The following is a 21,408-nucleotide window of genomic DNA, read 5'->3' on the forward strand; positions in this document are numbered from 1 at the left end:
TCTTATATCACTTCTCAGCTGTCATCTTTTAACCTTTGATCCGACACTATGCTTCAGAATACACTTCTCATACATTTGATTCAATAATTTAAAAATTAGAACATAAAACAGTACTCAGTTGAGAACAGAAGCACTGCAGGAACCCAGCCAAACACAAAGAAAGATTGCATGCTATAACAATCTTTGAGATACAAACATACTTAACACTAAGGATCCAACTACAACTCTGTAAATTATGACCTTATTCTACCATCCTTGAGAGATAGGATGACCACATATATTAGTACGACCCACTACCATGCTTCTGAACTTTGACTCTATCTCAGGAATTCTGATCTTAGCATTTCAAATGTCTAAGAACTTGGGATAAAACACCAACTGATCAACAAAATGGCAATCCATACAAATTTTATCATAAAAAATCAAAATACACATCATTTACAGAAAATTACCAGGGCATACATGTCAGGTGTTTCAATCTCAAAATCCTTTTGCAATTCTAGAAGCAAAAGACATTCAAACCAGTAACCTAAATGATATGGAGAGATAATTAGACAATGCCATTTTACTGGCTGGATACTGGAATTGGAGCATTATTTTCAATAGCCATCGGCTCCACCTGAGGAGCCTTCTTCACGAGTGGTCTAGGTATGTCAATGTAATCTTGGACACAGCGCTGCTGAGGATGCGACAATAGAATTAACATATGACGGAAAAGAACCCTTGCTAGCCCTTGTCCACTCTCCAAGATATAACCCTCGTATTCAGTAACATGTTCAAGGGCTTCCACCAATGTATCATAGATCTCCTGGGGACAATTGTCCGGTCCCGGTTTGTCATGAAGGTACATGACATCTAAAGTGAATAGCCTCTGGTTCATGGGCCATTGATGATGTGGGCGCACATTTGATCTACAGTAGAATAAAATCTAGAAAGGAATAGAAAACAACATATTATGACGTGACCAATAAATTTTGAAGACTTCAAACCAAGCACATGATGATAGATTTACAAAACCAAGAAACATGAAGTGATTTGACAAATTACTGACGGTATCCAGCCACCACTCACCACTCTTAAAATGCGACCTTGCATACGGGATTTTCTAGTTTCATGAGCAGCAAGTCGGAACAAAGTAGTAAGGTCTGGTTGAGTGCTAGTTGTAGTAGCTGTAAGCCCTCGCATTGCTGCAATTGTTGACTCAACTTCACTGCTAAACTCTTTCTTCAGCTGTAATAATTATTAAAATGCAAAAAGAAAAAGTTAAGTACATGCTTTGAGTACTCTCCCCTAAAAATAAAGTGTTTGTAAGATCCATATCTAACATCGAGAAACACTGAAAAAGCGTTTACATTACCCTCTGTTCTCAAAGTACGAATAGGAAAGATGATGAGGACAAGACAACTGCCAAAACTAATTGCCAACAGATAGAAATGGCTACATGCATCGGACAATGATATAGTGATCAATCAAAGTGTTTAGATTGCAGACGGCAGACCATGGTGGAGAGTAAAAAAATTCTCCATTTTGAGCCTCCATAAAATGCCATGGCACTGCCATCCTTCAAAGATTGTCCATGGCAGTTGTAAAAAAATCTACCATGGACGATATTTGACAACACTGTCAAGAATCATAACTAAATACAGACCATTTAATCCAAATCATTTGTAATAGTTTGAGTTGTAATTTTCCTTTGTATCCCCTTACCTCCAACCATTGGTTTTCCCTGCATGTACTACAGTCCTCATTGGTGATCTACAAAACTACTCCACGCACATTCAAATCACCTAAAACAAGATTATATCATTTTCGCCATCCCATTTTCTAGAAAAGTCATCCTTCATATGTATGAATCTTTTACGAAACACATTCTTCCTATAGCATGGTCAAGATTCTACCGATTTGTCTCATTTATTTTTCCCCCATTATTTTATTTTTTAATTAATACTACAATGAGCAGGTATTCATTGATGTAGACAAGGCAAGGCAAGCCAAGACAATGTAATCACTCAACACAATACCCCAATTTAGGAGTCTATAGTACAACAACAACAACAACATATGTGAATATAATTGACCATGGTACCCAATAGATTCAATAATTGAATGAAATAATTAAAATGGAACCACATATGTGAATATTGGGACATTGAAATAGGGTTAGGTAAAGGTTACATACCCATGAGACAGAATTGGTGAGAGTAGCAAAAGCAAAACGGTGTTGAGGATTGATGGTGAGTTTAGCGTTGACAAAGAGAATGATGGCTTGTTTAATGGCATCTAAACGAGTAAGAGGTCTTCCATTAGGTCCAGCAGTAGCACCCTTCATCTCAGACATACATTGAGGATCAACATCGATACACAAAAGTATGTCTTCGTTGTTGATTCTTGAGGGTTGCAGACTGTACTTGTTGTTTCTCGAACCCCTATTGTTATTGTTCCTTTCTCCTTCAACCATTTCCATTTCTCTCTCTCTCTTTCTTCCAAGACCGTGCTCAACTAAATAATTATTCAGACACGGCTTATCATTATTTTCTATTTTGTTGTTAAATTATCGGGTTAAATGTTTTTTTTTAAAGGAAGTTAAGTATGTTTAGGGTGACCTTTATTCAAAAAAAAATATATAAATTAAATATGAATTTTATATTTTTGGTGATTAAAAATTCATATTTAATTTATGTTTTGTTAAAAAATTCTAATTTTTTTTAATAGACTTTTACAATAAACTACACATTTCTGCACAATTTCATTAAAAAAAATACAAAATCTACTTATAAAGAGAGACTAAAAGTAGTGATTGAAAATTTTATAAGAACTAAAACAAAAAGTTAATATATTTGTAGGGACCGAAAACATATTTAACCCTATATTATTTATAAATGCCATCAGGAAATTTATAAATGTAACCTGGAAGGAACACATAAAGTTGATGGTGATTTTCTCATTGCACTCGTCAGCCAACAGCTTTAAAAGACTATGTCAATCCAGATTAGCATTTAATTATGTATAAATTTTGTAGTTATGGTTGACCGCACTCGTCAGCCAACAGCTTTAAGTGACATGGAAGGAACATGTTACGTTGACCGCACTGCGTCACCGCAAACAAAAACTGCATACCAGAGCAAGCAACATTGCTTCTCTTATCTCATCCATCCATGTCTTTCTTCATTAACTTCCCCCAATCTGCACAATCATTTTGGAATGATCACACATCAGTGAAGAATACTTCGAAAGAATTAAGGATCAATGAAGTGTTCCTAAGTTTTCGAGGCAAAGACACTCGTGCTTCCTTTACTTCGCATCTCTACGCTTCTCTTCAAAACTCTGGAATTAACTTTTATAGGGGCGATCGAGCGCTTCCAAAGGGAGATGACATTCCAACATCACTAAAATGAACAATTAAAGAGTCTCAAATTTCTGTTATTGTTTTCTTAAAGAACTATGCGGAATCAAGTTGGTGTATGGACGAGTTGCTGGAAATCATGGAGTGTCACAAAATCATAGGCCAAGTGGTTCTGCCGGTGTTTTACAATGTAGATCCATCAGAAGTACGTCATCAAATTGGTGAGTTCGGAATAGCATTTCAAAATCTTTTGACGAAGATTTCAAAGAGGGAACACAAGTTGCGTTGAGAGAATAAGAATTACAAATTGCAGCTTCGTCAGTATTTTGAGCAGACATGGAGCTGGCACTTCGCGAGGCAGCCGGCCTTGTAGGATTTGTAGTCCTAAACTCCAAGTAATTTCATTCAACATTTACTGCTTACAATTTCTTTAATGTGTGTTTGGACGGGTAATTGAAAATTCTGCAAGATAAGAAAGAAATTTCAAATTCAATAATATGTTGTGTCAAATAGTAACAATCTGTACAAGAATTTGATCCTCACAGCAACTTTTTGTGAGCAGTCCAACTCTTTCTCACACACACGTCAGACTATAATTATCTTACTGAAATTTTCTATACTTTTGACATATGCATATATGCACCTTCTGTTTGATCATTTTTTGTAGGAATGAAAGTGAGGCTATTAAAGATATTGTTGAAAATATTACACGATTGCTTGACAAGACAAACTTGTTTATTGCTAATAATCCAGTGGGGATTGAATCTCGAGTGCGAGATATGATTCAGTTGCTCGACATCCAACAATCAAGCGATGTTCTACTACTAGGGATGTGGGGTATATGGGAGGTATTGGTAAAACTACAATTGCCAAAGCCATTTGTAATAAAAGTGGCTGCAGTTTTGAAGGTAGAAGCTTCCTAGTAAATATTAGGGAAATCTGGGAGAAAAACACTGGACAAGTGAATTTACAAGAACAAATTCTGTTTGATATCTGTAAAGAAACAACAACCAAGATACAAAGCATTGAGTCGGGAAATATTATATTAAGGGATAAACTGTGTCATAAAAGAGTACTTCTCGTGCTTGATGATGCGAATACACTAGATCAACTGAATTCTTTGTGTGGAAGTTGTAAATGGTTTGGTTCTGGGAGTAGAATAATCATCACAACCAGAGATATGCAGATACTTAGAGGCAACAGGGTTGATCAAGTATACAAAATGAAAGAAATGGATGAAAGTGAATCAATTGAGCTTTTTAGTTGGCATGCATTCAAGCAATCCAGTCCTACAGAAGATTTTGCTGGAATTTCCAGAAATGCAGTGAGTATTCTGGAGGATTGCCGCTAGCTCTTGAAGTCCTTGGATCATATTTGTTTGACAGGGGGTAATAGAGTGGAAATGTGTATTTGAAAAACTCAGAATGATTCCCAATGATCATGTACATCAAAAATTAAAAATAAGCTATGATGGTCTAAACTCAGAATGATTCCCAATGATCATATTTGTTTCGAGAATGGTTTCATTGTGAAGAGGATAGCAGTTTATCTTGTATATATATGATAAGCCAACTGGAAAAACCATGGATCTGTATCATTTACCAGACCTGAATGTCATTGCTTGTAGTGGTGATGAAAGTGAATGCAATGGTAAAAGGATCTCTACAGAAGAGGAGTCCACTGATGACTTCAATCAGACTAGAAAGAAGAAAAATCGAGTGGAATGAATCAATGAGGGGTAAAAATCAGTTATTGTAGTGAAAGATTACAATTTGTTATGTTACAATTCTTCCATGTCATATCTAGTTTTTGGCTGTGACTCTAATTGTATTTCCAGCTTTGAGAGAGAAGTACTCAATTTTGAATTTTGATTGAAATATCTTCGTCGAATATATTTGTGTTTGGATTCTCAGGTGAGAAAGTTAAAGTTGATTTTCCGTCATAGCAAAAGTGAATTGAAGTTCTGTAAGAAAATGGGATTGGCAGTTTTTTCCTAGATGAAGGACTCTTTTTTTAACAGATAATAACACATTTCATTAAATAAATAGAAAATCAATGAATTGAAAGTATTCTAACCAGACCATGAGGAAATTGGACAGAACTGTCTTCGACATAGTTCAGCCAACTTCTGTAGTCCAGAATGATAAGACCATGACAACATATGAGGGAGTAATCTGTTGCCGGTTCTCTCTTTACAAGATTTACTCACTGCATAGTGCATCCTGGCTGGGGTAAGTTGACAATGAATTGCTTATTTGTGATCTGAATCAGAAGAATCTATTTGTTCTCTTTATTGCACACATTTTTTTTATGAGGGTGATTGGGGTCATTCAGTTGTTTAGAAAAGGCTAAGTTGCTATGTCTATAATTGATCTAGTCTCTTCCCTAATAAATGATGCCTATGATTTTAATTTTTGTTGCTTAGAGCACTTCTGATCAAGGTTGCTCCTCAAAGATTTGTTTTGTATATTAATTTCCCCATAGAAAAATCTTGTGCAAGTATCGGCTGAAGTTACTAACATATCTATCTCAGGAAAATATGTATTACTCCTAGAATAGAAAATGTGATAATAAAATAATTTTCAAGATTTATCCCTGCCTTATAGGTTTCTTGGATCAGTTTTTCGGAAACTTTTTCAAGAAAGCAGCAAGAAACTAGTTAAACAGGTAAACGAAAGAACACATAAGAAGGTTCAAAATAGGTGCAAGATGATTCAAGAAGGATTAAGTTGATTGAAGATGACTCAAGTTATTGTTGGTGAGGATATTGTTGTAAGCTTTTAGATACTTAAGAAAGAACACTGAGGGAATGTTAAGCCTGCAGAGACTTTAGACAAAGTATTATTTGATTAAGCTTGAAGTGATTTTAAAAAGAACACTGGTACTATTTGGTTGAAATGGTGAAAAATCTCACAGGATGAGGTTGAAGGGTGAACTAGGTTAAATAATCTATTGTCATAAAATTCACAACGATCTTTGATGATATAATTCTCATAATACCATTAATTATTATTATTTTAGGGGTTGAAGAACCCTTGCCTGGATCCATTTACCCTTTACAGATTTTATGTGTAGACTACTGGGCCTTGAGCTTTATTCCTTAGGAGCTATCAAACACGGACATGAATACTGGACACGAAACTGGCCCTGACACATTGATACCAATAAATTGAGAAAATAAAATATTTGAATGTAAGTAGATGTGTTGGTGTCGTGTGGATGTCCGGACAAGCCTTTAATGGGAAGTGTCAGTGCTAATAGCTTAGCAGTGATCATAGTGGTTTAACAGATTAACTTATGGAAAACCAGAATATTTGACAAGTATGCTTGCTTAATTAGTGTTAACTGATAAGGCATTCAGAAGAGTTTACAATGTGACAGTGCCACAGACATGTCTTTTCCTAATCTAATGAAGTTTGCAATCTTCTGTTGGTCTTTACAAGTCAAGACATGTAAAAATTTCTGAACAAAGTGTAAACTATACTATAATGTGTGGGTTGTCTAATATTGTGAGTCTCAATTGTTTGAGTAGAATAATAACTCTCAGTTTTTTTCAACAATAAAAAAAAAATGAAATTATAATCTAATTAAATTAACTAACCCTAGATGACATCCTTAATGATTTTGGACCACAGCCTTAGGACGGACGACGTGTATCAAAAAGGAAAGTGGGCTAGTAAGTTTGGTTTCAATTCCAAATTTTGTACGAGAACATATTCGTTCGTGATTTGGTATTGACTTTTTTATTTTGGTTTAGCTCACCATCTTTGACGTACACGCCAACCATTTTCCTTTTAATAACATCTTCCTTCCTTCCTTCCTCACCCACGCCGACCAACTCTTTCCAACGTCGTCGTCCATTTCAGTTATGAACGCACTCTCACATTCTTCTCTTCTTCCCAACCGATACCCTCAATCCCTTCATCGCTGCAGATTTTCACTGTAAGCATCCCAACTCTACTACACTTTTACGATTTTTCACTTTCTTAATCCTTCAATTATTTCCAAACCCTATTTCATTTTTACTTTTCTTCATTCCAAATTCTCTCAATAAATCTCATGGTGTTTGTGTCTGTGTTATTGCTTTATAGATGTATTGTTCTTTTTTTTTTTTTTTTTTTTTTTAATATCTATAATACCAGCAGCAGCAATTCAACAAACCCTTCTTTTCAATTGACCATTCTAATATATGTAAAATAATTGGTTTCAGGTCATGTTCTGATTCTGATATTCAAAATCTTACCCGTGTTACTTGCTACTCGGATTGTAACAAGTCTACATCTCAGGCATCCTTGTTTTTGTGTCCTGGCTCGACCAATACAAGAATTGGCACCAGAAACTTAGTTTCTCGCTCATTTTATTCTGCACATGCAACCACTTATAATGAGCAGCTTACCGTACAATCTCCTACTCACGCTGCCCAAGATAAAGTTGGTGTGTTGCTTCTCAACCTAGGTGGACCAGAGACGCTGGACGATGTTCAACCTTTCCTCTTTAATCTTTTCGCAGATCCTGTATGTTACTTTTTTTTGCACTTCTCATATTACTTATTATTACGCATTCATATCATTTTTATGCTAATTGTTTGGAGCGGAGGTGCTTTGCTGAATATCAGTTACCTACCCCCTTCCTAATTAGTAGGAGCCTATCTATTGAGATTTGATCACTCAGCTGGCTGTTCTGATATTGCATCTGGATTCTTAGTTTGTTGGTTGTAAGCATGTGCCTAGATTCCTAATTGAGGCTCACACAATCTTGTGTTTGTGCTGGACTTAATGACTCTAATATTGGCTTAGATCCCGGAAAACAATTTAAGTAAACAAGAGTGCTGCCATAATTTGGTAGGATGGGTGATAAATGTCAATCATGAGTTTTGGTAGCATATTGTATAATGGAATACATGGTTGTGCTAGGACACTAACTATTTTTCTTCTACAGTCATGTGATTTCAATTTCTTGGTGGGTGCTGCAAATTATTTGGGTTCTAACAGTAGAACCTGGGGGTTGGGCATGTTTGTGACGTTTTGGAGAGATTGGGGAATCAATTTATTGTATTTTATTGATTGGTGTGGGTCTGTTTATGTTTGATGTAATGGTTTGAACTGTTGTATATTGATCACTGGGTACATCTTGTGCCAGTGGTCTATCTTCTCTTTGGAGCATTAATATTATCTTGTCTTTGCAAAAAAAAAATGTTTGTATGCTAATATGTCTCTTGTATTGATATAGGATATCATTCGGCTCCCAAGATTGTTTCGGTTTCTCCAGCAACCATTAGCAAAACTGATATCTACGCTCCGGGCTCCTAAATCCAAGGAAGCATATGCTTCTATTGGAGGTGGCTCTCCTTTACGCAAAATTACAGATGACCAGGTGCAGTTCAATTTTTTTGATTTGTGCCTTTCTTATTTTTATTTTCCCCTTATATGTTGTTTGGCTATGTAGCACTGGCACTCTTGTTTGGCTATGTAGCACTGGCACTCTAGATTGAAGACATGTCCGGTATTTGACACCGACATACATGATTACATTCAATTACTTCCATTTTTAAAAATAATTATCAGTGCTTACGTGTTAGTGTCATATCTGGTGTAGGTCTCTGTGTCAGTGCATCATAGCTGTTTAGTGCTTTAATTCTCTTCAAGAGAATACTTTGTGGCTTTTTTCCTGTTATTTTCTATAAAATAAAAAATAAAAAAAATAACAGTGTTACAGTTTAGAATGGAAATAACATCTTTTATGGGTTCTGATGATCATGCAGGCACTTGCACTTAAAAGGGCTTTGGAAGCAAAGGGCCTCTCTTCAAATATCTATGTTGGGATGCGGTACTGGTACCCATTCACTGAAGAAGCAATTCAACAAGTAAGTCCTATACATTTTATATCAAATGTAACTATTTTATATTATTTTCATCATACACATGTTACCATTTATTTAAGTTATTGATACAGGTGACTATTCATTTTTAAATTATTTATTCTGAGCTCCATTTTGTCACCTTAAATTTGGGTTTATTGTTAAAAGCTTGTCTTGTGTGATAGATTAAGAAGGATGGAATAACAAGGCTCGTGGTGTTACCTCTTTATCCCCAGTTTTCTATATCCACTACTGGGTCAAGCATCAGTGTTCTGGAGCAAACGTTCAGGTACTATGTAGTGGCACTTCATGAATACCCTTGCATGATTTAGAGAATTTTTTTTTTTTTTTTTTTGAAGAAGCAGTTTAGAGATTATTATTAACTGATATTATTTAATTTTCAGGGAAGATGCTTATTTGTCTAGGCTTCCTGTTTCCATTATAAACTCTTGGTATCAAAGAGAAGGTTATATTAGGTCAATGGCTGACTTAATTGAGAAAGAACTCGAGAGTTTTTCTGAGCCAAGGGAGGTGAGTTTTATTCTTGTATTGAATACGCTTTCCTTAAAACTCGGTATCCGGCCCAAGAACCGATTATTCCGAGGGGTCCAATCCCACCATCCACTTGTATTGAATACGTTGGACATGGTTATTGTAACCTATGATTTTTTTTCTGAACCTGTTAGTAGGGCTTACAAAATTCAAAGGTTATATGATGTATTTTACTCCAATCTGAACCGTGGCATACCAATTTTTTTCTTTCTATTTTTCAGGCAATGATATTTTTTAGTGCCCATGGTGTTCCTGTCAGTTATGTTGAGAATGCTGGGGATCCATACCGAGATCAAATGGAGGAGTGCATCTTCTTGATCATGCAGGAATTGAAAGCTAGAGGAATTAGTAATGAGCACACTCTTGCTTATCAGGTTTGTTTTGAACTCTTTCAACTTGCTTTTCTACCATCTTCTGATTTGAGCTTGAGCAGAGCAGGAGATGTACTGTTCAATTAATAGCTGGTTTGTATTCTTGCTTTCTTTGGGTTATCTTTTCCCTGTATCTGACATTTTTATTGGATGGATTGCCAGAGTCGAGTGGGCCCTGTACAGTGGTTGAAACCATATACAGATGAAGTCCTAGTTGAGCTTGGCCAGAAAGGTGTGAAGAGTCTTTTAGCTGTTCCAGTGAGGTACACTATCATTAGCCTTTTACTACGATAGCTTATTGGTTTAAAATAAGTAGTCTTTTCTAGATTTAAAAGTCTCTTCTTCTATCTCAGCTTTGTGAGTGAGCACATAGAGACTCTTGAAGAAATTGACGTGGAGTACAGGGAATTGGCTCTTGAATCTGGCATCAAGAATTGGGCACGTGTCCCGGCTCTTGGTCTCACCCCTTCCTTCATCATGGATCTTGCAGATGCGGTGATAGAAGCTCTACCATCGGCAGCAGCAATAAATGCCCCTACCAGCACCTCTGAAGATATGGATAAAGACCCAGTTAAATACTTCGCCAAGATGTTTTTTGGTTCAATTTTGGCTTTCATCTTGTTTTTGTCGCCCAAAATGATAACTGCGTTCAGGAATCATGTCGTTTAAAAAAATACCACCTGAATTTGATTTCATAGATGTTAAAGCAATTGATAAGAAATTTGTATACTTCATTTTTTTTCCTGGGTTTTACTCCTTTACAGATATAATACATACGTCACAGAGATATAAAGTAGACGTGATTGTTGTACTTGATAAAAATGAGAACTTGAATGTTAGCTTGGAAATATTCACATAAAGAACGACCCAAACAGTTTACCACTTGTACTAATCTATACAACTAATAAATTACAATTTATGTTGTTCTTGCAAAGATTTTAGTACAATGACAGTATGTATGTTGTAAGTTCGCTAGCGCATATTTATGCACAGGAACATGTATTTGTTTAAAGGGAGCTTTGAAAAAGACGTGGCTCTACATAGAGGGTGAACCTATGTTTCAAGGGAACAATTGGACAATGTGCCAACCTTTATCCTAATCCTAATGTAATAATAGGGTGTGTTTACACCTATAGAATTTACTTTGGGTATAAACATCTATTGATATTATATGACCAAAGTAGTTATGATATTTGAATAATTTTCACTTAATTTTAGGGCTAAGAAGTCAAATACCTAACTTTCAACATATTTCAATGTATTTGTCTATGCTCCAATGTCCCCAACTTTTAAGATTGAATTAAATTAATCCTAAAACCAAAGGGAGGAAACCATAAGAAAAAGTTCAAGACACAAGGAAATAACACGATGCTAACAAAATTGGGACTAAATAGAACGACCAAGAAAACGGCGGAAATGTTCATTCATTTTTTAATTCAGGTACATAGCTATAGGAAGATAAACATAGTAGCATCATATGGTAAAAGATAGATGATCCAGAAGCAAAGAAGATACGGATATTGTAACGCATAAAAAATTGAAAACCAATGAAACAAGTGATTTAAGAGTGCACCAATAATACATGGCAATATTTTTTTTGACTAAATACATAATGACATGTTGATCTTCCAGATTTCAGATATTTTACAGCTATGATTTGGTTCGGATTGAGAAAATAAGCTCCTGCTATCATGTGATTTCACACAGAGCTCTATTGGGATCTCCTAAAATATGCAAAACTCGGTGCTAAACTTTTACCTTTTGTTTCAATTTTTTGCAAAATCAGACGGTTAACATTCATTCCACGGTTGCCTTTTGCAAAATAGGTCTATGTAAGTATTCTGTGTTCATTTTAGTAATGCCTTTTAACATTTATTCCACGGTTGCGCCAAATTCTGCAAATGGCATGGAACTTCGCAGTTCATTTCAGGTAAATTCTTTTCTTTTGAAATGAGAGATACGGAGATCAAACCGTATCTCTCAGTACTGTTAAGTTTGTTTTCATCTAGACACTGCAATGCCATATAGATTGTAGAAAAAATGACCTAAAGGTGAAAATGGTGGAGAAGAAAGAAGAACCAGAAAATTAGAGAAGACAACAATGTTTTGTGAACAAAGTAAAAAAGCTAAGATACTTTTATACATTAAACTGAAGCATACACTACAAATGTATAGAGCCAAGCCATAAGCTTGCTTGTAAGACTGAACATAAAATCTGCACTAAATCTACTCTTAAGCACTAGTCATCATTACCTAAGAACAATAGACATCATTACCTAGGGACTGTTTTACTTACTAAATAAGCAACAATCTAATTATGACACTTCTACATAAACAAAAAGCAACACTTTAATTATGACAGAAAACAGCAGTAGAAAATAATTAACAAAACAGAAAAATATCAATCACCCACACTCCTTGATATTTTTCTTGAAAAAACTCCAAGCATTGACCTCATCTATTCAACCTTCATCTGATAAAACTTCATTGGCCAACTTTTTTTGATTTGTTGCAGCGGTAACACACTCAACTTTAGTTCATGATTGGGTGATCCGTTCTTGCTTCTTTGAATTCCAACCGGACACAACACAACCAAATGAAAAAACACAATCAGATGAAGTCTTGACATCGTCGCTTTCTGCATAATCTAGGAGGTCTCCGCTTTCATTTTTAAAAACACAGAGTCATAAACAGAGGCATCAACAACATTACAATCAACATCCTTTTATATAATCTTTTTCTCCTTCTTCTCCTTCTTGCTTGTAAAACTGAACATAAAATCTGCACTAAATCTACTCTTAAGCACTAGTCATCCTTACCTAGGGACTGTTTTACTTGCTAAATAAGAAACAATCTAATTATGACACTTATACATAAACAAGCAACACTTTAATTATGACCGAAAACAGCAGTAGAAAATAATTAACAAAAGAGAAAAATATCAATTTCCAACATAGATGTTGCTATCAAAATGGGAGGAAAAAAATTAAAACCACATCCCAAAGGACGATAATAACCATTACAAAAGAAAAATCAACTCTTGGGTGACACTTTAGCAACACTGCCCTGTGGAACAGCCTGTGCAGTTGCTCCATCGCTAGCATACGCTGGAGCCTGAGCATAACTAGCACCATAAGAACTATTTCCATATGACGGTGGAGTCTGGCCATAGCTAGGCTGGCCACCTTGAGGAGCACCATATGATTGCGGACCATACCCTGGTTGCACTGGTGCTCTATGAGTGCCTAACTCTGGCTGAGCATATCCAGAAGGCGGGGCCTGGCTAGAGGGATATGCTGACTGACCATAGCCTCCTGCTGGGCTAGGTGACACTGATTGACCATAAGCAGGTGGATTTGCACTTGGCTTTTGAGAGGGAGGAGCACCATAACCAGGTCCATAACCAGACTGTGGTTGACTTCCATAGGCCGCTTGGGAGGTAGGGGCTACCCCATAACCTGGTTGAGGAGTTTCTTGTTGGTTGGTAGCATAGCCTTGCTGGGCAACAGTAGTGGGTTGGGAAGTTTGGGAGGTATCTGCTTGTGATCCATAGTTGGAAGTGTGCCCCTCTTGGGTTGGATTACTCCCACTGCCATAACTGGGAGCAGAGCCATAACCTTGTTGCTGATCATATGTTTGTGGCTGACCATACCCAGATTGTTGTTGCGCATTATACGCACCATAGCTTTCCTGACCATAACCCTGTCCAGGTTGCCTATAACCAGAGGAAGGAGGTTGACTGTAACTGTATGCAGACCCATCAGCTGGTTGTGGAGGACCCCCAGGATTTTGCTGTTGCTGGGGTTGTTGGTTGTAATAATCATAACCACTTGCATGAGTAGACTGCTGGTGAGATGGAGCAGTCGATAGGTCCCAGTTGGCGGAATATCCACCGGGTTGCTGAGGAGGATAGCCTGCATATGGTGGCTGAGGCATGTTATACTGCGGTGATGGACCAGAGTATGATCCAGGTTGCCCATAGCCATAACCAGCTTGTTGTGCAGGAGCAGCAGGAGGAGCCCAGCTAGACGGTGGTCGGGATTGGTAACCTTGCTGAGTATAACCACCTGAGTTCCCTGAATTTCTGAGACGATTCTGCAGAGAGAATCACAACCACAAATTAAAAATGCTCGCCCAACGTACCAAAACATAAAAATATACGAAGCAATAGATGTACACATATAACGGGTATCAAAATATGCACAACCTCATTTCCATTGATGCCAATAAAAATTAGTCATAATTTCAATAAGCTGATTGTCAAGACAACAGATACTTTACTCCCTAAAGAGCAAGTATGGGAAACTAAATCCAAATATACAGACCGTACTTCACTAAGCCCCAAGTACATTGAAACAATCCTCTCAACCTTCCCTCAACCCAATCTAACAGGCCAGCTTAAACAAACTATGAAATAAAAGCTGATAAAACTGATTAGTGAGTGCCATTATAATTGAAAGTGACTTTAACGTAGGAACAACAAACACATGCAAATAGTTATTCTTTATATGTAGATGAGCACAAGTCCCAAGGATAAAACTAAACCGAATGAAAGTTGAGCATATGACCCAACGATAAGAAATATTTTAAGTATAAGTTCTTACAAACAATCGACAGAAACACACAAATGGCATTGTTGAAGAGAATTTCAAACAAAATCTAACAGCCAGGGCACATAAATAGAGACATTGACCAAGAGTCTTCAAAGTGCTGTCTAATTTTATGGCTGACATACACAATCAACAAGTCAAAATTCAAAAGGACATAAAGTTAATAAACCATAGCTACTGCAGTCTCCAGTCTGAGTTATCATGGTTTCATTTGGAAAGCTTATGCAACCACTGTAAAAATATGAGCACCTTATTTTTACAAAAGGTGGAGACTAAAAAATGAATAACAATTTTGTAGGGACTAAAGTCAAAAGGTCCATAATTTTATAAGGTAATTGTATAAGAACTTCAAACATTTAATCCTAAAACTAAACATGATTATAAACCCATAATTTTAAACTTAAGAGATTTGGCACATTCCAACCAAAAATGATAAGCCAGATAAAACAAAAAATTGTGTTGATAACATACCTCACCAGTGAGGATTTGATTAACCAATTGCTTTGCTGATTCAATTTGATCAGGGGTCCCATCGATTTTTAATGTTCTTTCTGTTGATGTATCACCTGGGGGAGGATGCAAAGGTATCACCTGAAAAAATTGACGATATTGGTAAAAAGTTAAAACGGATAGGAAATCCAAGTCATGAGAGTCGGGCAGTCAGCTGTTAACAGCATCTAACTAGAATCTAACTTTTAGCATCATAATTAAGAAACTATATATCGAACAAGAAATGAAGACAAAAGCGCAAGAGAAAACCTGAATTCGTGCCCCGGTAGAAGCTTGCATACTCTTTATTGTTTCTCCTCCTTTACCGATTATAAGGCCAACCTAAAGATTCACACAAGAAACCACATGAACCCAAACGAGAATAAACAAAACACTGCCAAAAAGCATGCCTGCAGCTGGATATATTTTCTCCCCACACCTTATTGTTTGGTATTTGCATCACAAATTCATCACCCCCAGATTGTGCAACCATCCGTCTAGTGCCACCGCCAGAAGCCCCAGCTTCAGCCTAGTTAATAAACAACACGTATCAGTAATGTTTCACAAACAAGTCAAAGTTACACCAATTCCAACATCATTTGAGCATATTTATTCATGAAATACTTTATATTATAGTTACAGAATCAGGAGAAAACAACTCTTATCAGTGATGTCTCACTAACAGTTTACAGTTACATCAATTCAACATCACTTTGTTTGAGCAAATTTATCGTGAAATACATTTTTACTAACAGGTTACAATTAATGTCATTCAAGCTTCATTTGAGCAAATTTATCGTGAAAACTTCATACTGCAGATACAAAATAAGTATAAACAACTCCTATTAGTGAATGTTTCACCAAGAGGTAAAGTTACAGTCATTTGAGCAAATTTACCATGAAATTGTGCAAGATTAGAAGAAAACAACTCATCACTGATACTTCACTAACAGTTTACAGTTAACAGTTGCAAAATCTGTTGAAAACAACAATTTCACTAACAGCTGACCTTTACCGTCATTGAAACATCATTTGAGCAAAATTGATCATAAAGCACATCATATCACATACACAAAATCAGTCAGATACAACAAAATCAGGCTACAGTTGCACCAATTTGAACATCATTTGAGTAAATTTATCATAAAACACTTCATATGACAGTTACAATATCAACTCCTATTGAAACTCCATACAACAGTTATCAAATCAGTTCAAAGCAGCTCTAATCAATGATATTTCACTAAGGTAACAGTTACGGTGATTTCAAAACATGAATTGGGCAAATTAATCACGAAATACTTCATATGACAGTAAAAAAAAAAAAAAAAACAGTTCAAAACAACTCATATCAACGATTTTCCCTGACTAGTAAGAATTACAGTAATTCAAAAAACAAGAATTAATCAAACTATTATCCGTAAACAAGAGTATAAAAAAAAAAACCTCAGCAAGGACTTCATTGATGAGTTTCTCAGCAGAAGAAACAGCGTCAGGAGTACCCATAAGTTCAACCATCCTAGTCTGAGAATTAGGATCAGCATCCATATCACGAGTAACTTGAATCTTAGCACCAGATTGCATCTGAAGATACTTAATAGTTTCACCTCCTTTACCAATAAGAACACCAACCCTACCATTAGGTATTTCAATCTTCTTACTAGAACCATAACTACCACCTTGCTGCGAGTATTGCGGCTTCAAATCGTAAGAATCAAACCCCGATTGTGGAGCACCGTTATCGGACTTGGTTCGTTTGGGATCGTAGGAGAGTGGTGGAGCGCCGGTGACGCTGAGAAGACGAGCGGCAACTTCTTGAGCTCGTTGTTTGGCGTTTGCGACTTCGAGTTCGATGTCCGTGGCGGTGGGTTGTTCATCGTACTTGCGTTTTAGGGTTGCGTAGTGTGCTTCTTCCGCCATTGAAACAAACCCTATAGAGAAGAAGAAAGTGAAAACACGATGTGTGAAGGAATTGGATTAGGTTTTGAAAACACGATGTGCTACTGAGACTTGGTATAATTAATTACTCGGACTTAAATCTAATTTTTAATCACTCAAAAAAAAAATCCAATTAAAAAAAGTAAAATAAGAATTTAACTATCATATTTTTTTTTGAAGGAGTTTAACTATCATATTTTAAAAATCCAATTAAAAAAAAGTAATATAAGAATTTAATTACCATATTTTATAAGCATAACGAAGATATTAGATGTATGCCCGCGCGTTGGCAAGTTTAAATATAAATTTGGACTTATATACAAAAATTGTTATGGTCGTTATAGAATTTTAAGATTTATGAATGGGTTCTTTTTTGCCTTAAAAAATATTGTAAAAAAAATATATGAATGTATTTTGATTAAAATTATAGTACGAATCGTTAGGTATATATTTGTAATTTAGTAATTTGAAAAATAAGTAAATTGAGGATTTCATCATATTTCATCCAAATTAGAGGGTAAGCAAAACGAGAGTAAATGGTGGAACATGATGGAATGCATATCATTGAGTTTTATTCCATCTCATCCTTTTAATGACTATTCAAACAATGAAATCTTAATTTATTTCATTCCATCACATTCCATCAATCCAGACATAGCCTTAGTGTTTCGGTAGGTATGTAGTTTGATTTGGTTTGGATGACAAAATAAAAACCACAACCAAACACGATTTATTGTGGTTTTCGGTTTAATTGGTTCCGTTTACGTTTCTATTGAGTCGCTAGGTTTTGAACACTCATAAATACTTGTTTGCGTGCGTATATGTATTTGTGCATATCTTACATACTAAAGCTTGTCTGGTCAAGCTAGCCCTAACCCTAAATTTAACCTAGCAATCTCCCTCCCATTCTAACGCATTTAATTCAGGTTTGACCTCCTCACCCAATTAACACGCAATAAATTCATTTCATTTCAAATTGTTTGGCAATTTCTCAGGTTTGACCGAGTAGTTGTTTGGCAATTCATTTCATTCATTAAATAATTTAAGGCAATTCATTTCAAATTTGAGAGCATTTCCTAATCAGTCGATTTGAATTTGTTCTATTGCATTTAATTCACGACAATTCATTTCAAATTTGAGAGCATTTCCTAATCAGTTGATCAGAATTTATTCCTAGCTTTTTCCCTCCCATTTCAACGCAATTAATTCACGCCTTTGACTTCCTCATTTCTTTAACACGCAATAAATTCATTTCATTTCAAATTGTTTGTCATTAAATAAAATTCTGTTTCAAGTCAAATTGGGATGACATCATATTTTAGGTACTTCATATATTTTGCACGTTACATATCTGTATGGTATAATTGTAGAATATTTTTCAATCAATTATATATTAACTGCATTAATAACACACGGTTGCAAATTTCATTCAAAGAAAAAACACACGGTTGCAAATTAAAATAATATGTTTCAAGTCAAATTGGGATGGCATCATATTTTAGGAACTCCATATATTTTGGACGTTTCGTATCTGTATGGTATGATTGTAGAATATTTTTCAATCAATGATATATTAATTGTCATTCATAACACACGGTTGCAAATTTCCTTAAAAAAAAAACACGGTTGCATATTAAAATAATATGTTTCAAGTCAAATTGGTATGGCATCATGTTTTAGGTACTCCATATATTTTGCACGTTGCATATTTGTATGGTATGATTGTAGAATATTTTTCAATCAATTATAGATTAACTGACATTAATAACATACGGTTGCAAATTAAAATAATGTTTCAAGTCAAATTGGGATGACATCATATTTAAGGTTCTCCATATACTTTGCACGTTGAATATCTTTCTGATATGATTGTAGAATATTTTTCAATCAATTATATATTAACTGGCATTAATAACACATGGATGCAAATTTCCTTAAAAAAATAAAACACGGTTGCAAATTAAAATAATGTTTCAAGTCAAATTGGAATGACATCATATTTAAGGTTCTCCATATACTCTGCAGGTTGAACATCTTTCTGGTATGATTGTAGAATATTTTTCAATCAATTATATATTAACTGACATTAATAACACACGGATGCAAATTTCCTTAAAAAAAATCACACGGTTGCAAATTAAAATCAGTCTATATTATAATTACCGCAATTGTTTAATTGATTCAGCCTCATTTCTTCTTCCATTATTCTATCGTTGATTCAGGAAATCGAGGGTCGTAGTATTGAAACTCTGCTGTCCTATCACTGCTTGACAGGTGATACGGTTATTTTTTCTCACAATTACGACGTCTGTTTTCAATATTGTTTCCTATTTTTTAAAGCTTTATGATGTTGCAGATCCTTTGCTCAAAAATCCGAATTTTGTTCCTTTATCCTAATTATTGTAAAATCATATTTTGCAGCAGCAGGTTGTAGAATGTGGTGATTCGTGCAGCGACACAAACATGGTCCATACTCCTGTTGGTAAGTCTTCTATGAAAAGATCATCCAGTGATATCGATTCTGTTACAAATGGAAGTGGCGAGGTTGGGCAAGCATCTGTCACACAGCCGTCAAAGATGGTGCGCGTAAAAATTGAACCCAAAGATTAAAGCTGCCGTAATAATCGTTGACGAGGACCATCTGTTTGATGTTTTTATAATGATGTTACATGTTTATCTACATTTTCTTTGTCGTTAATAATCCGATGGCAGATTATGTTCTGTTCATATGTTATGCAATTAGTCATTTGATTTCAAGACTTTGCTTTTCTCCAATTGCTATAATCTAATATTTTGAATCCATAATAAAAGTCATTGACATGTTTTCGTATTATTCACTTCGCGGCTAATAATAATTTTGTTCCTTTGATTGGTTAGTCTAAACCACAATTCAAGCCATAGTGATTCCATTAAGGCAACTGTTTTAATGTGTAATCACAAATTGAAATCTCCAAATGCAGTTTTACATAGCAAAATTGTTTCTGCATCAATGTCATTGGATTTTAACAATCAAACTTAATTATATGTATGCATCTCCTTCTTTTACGTCTCTGATGTCCATACTTCCATTCTTTTAGCTCATCAACATTATCAGAGGCTGAACCTTTAGGGATGTATTGGATTAGGATTCTAACGGATTTTAAAAGACTTTTTAATTATGAAAAAGTCTTGTGGTATTCAATCAAGACTCTTTGCAATTTAAAAAAAGTCTTGTGGTATTTAATCAAGATTCTTTGTCATTTTAAAAAAGTCTTGAGGAATTCAATCAAGACTTTTCATCACTTAAAAAAAGTCTCATGGTATTCAAAATCATTCAAATTTCAAAGGATTGTTTAATAAATTAGATTTTGATGGATTTTGTGAGATTGTCTAGTGAAATTTTAACAAAAAAAAAGTTTTTCATGAAGGCATAAGATTTCTTGGGATTGTTTTTCTTTAAAAGTTTTTACTATATCTTTCTTATCCCTTCTTCCTTCTCTCTTCTCCCTTCCCTCTCTCCTCTCTTTTCTCCCTCCTCTCTCTCCCTTCTCTCTTCGTCTCTCTCTCTTCTCCCTTCTCTCTCTCTCTCTCTCTCCCCTCTCTTTTCTCCCCGCTCTCTCCCTTCTCTCTCTCTCTCTCTCTCTCTCTCTCTCTCTCTCTCTCCTCCCCCCCCCTCTCTCTCTCTATATATATATATATATATCTCCCTCTATCTCCTCTCTTTTCTCCCTTCTCTCCCTCCTCTCTTCCCCCTCTCTCTATCTCTCATAAAAATAAAATAAAAAATAAGAGTATGTATTCGAGAGTGTGTTGTAATCATTTCTTTTCAATGAGTCTTTAAGATTCATAAAATCTTTTGAAATCTTATAAATCCATAAAATCCTTTAAAATCTTATGATGTAAATCCATTGAAATCCAAATTGAAAATCCTGATTGTCTTTTAAAATCATGAAAGTCATTAAAATCCTACAAAATCTTTTAAAATCTTTGAGACTTTTTTAAGCAAAAATTGTCCTTCAAAATTGTTAGTTAGAAATATAAATATAAATTGTATATTTCTATTTATTGGCGCATATTTTTTTACCCATTATTAACGTAAAAAATATTTCTAATGTAACGTCTAATGTAGTTTATCACGAAGTTTTTCGCAATGTATCATAAATTGTGTACTTGGAAGGATTGACCGGAATTAAACTTCTTCATTGTTAATTATTTATGACTGACAATTTCCCCTAAGTTGTGTACTTTCTATGGTTTAACAGAATTAAA

General features: G+C 35.2%; 3 protein-coding genes and 1 pseudogene across 3 annotated transcripts; 2 read left to right on the forward strand and 2 right to left on the reverse strand.

Annotated features, from left to right (window-relative positions):
- Positions 1-379: 379 nt before the first annotated feature.
- Positions 380-3,805, reverse strand: LOC146942244 (uncharacterized). Its single transcript, XM_085756190.1, has 3 exons — positions 2,180-3,805; positions 1,072-1,230; positions 380-928 (listed from the first exon to the last, which is right to left on the reverse strand). Exons 1-3 carry the CDS (start codon positions 2,462-2,464, stop codon positions 566-568), a joined length of 807 nt encoding a protein of 268 aa, XP_085612316.1. The 5' UTR covers positions 2,465-3,805; the 3' UTR covers positions 380-565.
- Positions 3,806-3,972: 167 nt separating this feature from the next.
- LOC146942245 (disease resistance protein RPV1-like) lies at positions 3,973-4,809 on the forward strand (annotated as a pseudogene).
- Positions 4,810-7,033: 2,224 nt separating this feature from the next.
- Positions 7,034-11,057, forward strand: LOC146942246 (ferrochelatase-2, chloroplastic-like). Its single transcript, XM_085756195.1, has 9 exons — positions 7,034-7,285; positions 7,554-7,857; positions 8,573-8,716; positions 9,105-9,206; positions 9,386-9,489; positions 9,605-9,731; positions 9,974-10,126; positions 10,286-10,386; positions 10,477-11,057. Exons 1-9 carry the CDS (start codon positions 7,212-7,214, stop codon positions 10,790-10,792), a joined length of 1,425 nt encoding a protein of 474 aa, XP_085612321.1. The 5' UTR covers positions 7,034-7,211; the 3' UTR covers positions 10,793-11,057.
- A 1,940-nt stretch (positions 11,058-12,997) lies between these two features.
- On the reverse strand, positions 12,998-17,227 carry LOC146942247 (uncharacterized). Its single transcript, XM_085756194.1, has 5 exons — positions 16,669-17,227; positions 15,662-15,751; positions 15,493-15,564; positions 15,205-15,324; positions 12,998-14,218 (listed from the first exon to the last, which is right to left on the reverse strand). The coding sequence occupies exons 1-5, from the start codon at positions 17,140-17,142 to the stop codon at positions 13,157-13,159; spliced, it is 1,818 nt and encodes a 605-aa protein (XP_085612320.1). The 5' UTR covers positions 17,143-17,227; the 3' UTR covers positions 12,998-13,156.
- Between the last annotated feature and the right edge of the window lie 4,181 nt (positions 17,228-21,408).

Source organism: Medicago sativa, chromosome 3 (genome assembly GCF_051527215.1).
Source record: "Medicago sativa cultivar Bolivia chromosome 3, Bolivia_mono, whole genome shotgun sequence".
NCBI lineage: Eukaryota > Viridiplantae > Streptophyta > Magnoliopsida > Fabales > Fabaceae > Medicago > Medicago sativa.

Bases quoted from the DNA above. Each gene is read 5' to 3' on its own strand.
- LOC146942244 (XM_085756190.1), bottom strand. From the start codon at position 2,464: ATGGAAATGGTTGAAGGAGAAAGGAACAATAACAATAGGGGTTCGAGA. The intron at 1,231-2,179 runs GTATGTAACCTT...TAATTATTACAG, and splicing joins TCACCAATTCTGTCTCATGG to CTGAAGAAAGAGTTTAGCAG. The intron at 929-1,071 runs GTGAGTGGTGGC...ATTCCTTTCTAG, and splicing joins AAGGTCGCATTTTAAGAGTG to ATTTTATTCTACTGTAGATC.
- LOC146942246 (XM_085756195.1), top strand. From the start codon at position 7,212: ATGAACGCACTCTCACATTCTTCTCTTCTTCCCAACCGATACCCTCAA. The intron at 9,207-9,385 runs GTAAGTCCTATA...CTTGTGTGATAG, and splicing joins CTGAAGAAGCAATTCAACAA to ATTAAGAAGGATGGAATAAC. The intron at 10,387-10,476 runs GTACACTATCAT...CTTCTATCTCAG, and splicing joins CTTTTAGCTGTTCCAGTGAG to CTTTGTGAGTGAGCACATAG.
- LOC146942247 (XM_085756194.1), bottom strand. From the start codon at position 17,142: ATGGCGGAAGAAGCACACTACGCAACCCTAAAACGCAAGTACGATGAA. The intron at 15,565-15,661 runs GTGTGGGGAGAA...GTGAATCTTTAG, and splicing joins TGCAAATACCAAACAATAAG to GTTGGCCTTATAATCGGTAA. The intron at 14,219-15,204 runs GTATGTTATCAA...TTCTCTCTGCAG, and splicing joins ATCAAATCCTCACTGGTGAG to AATCGTCTCAGAAATTCAGG.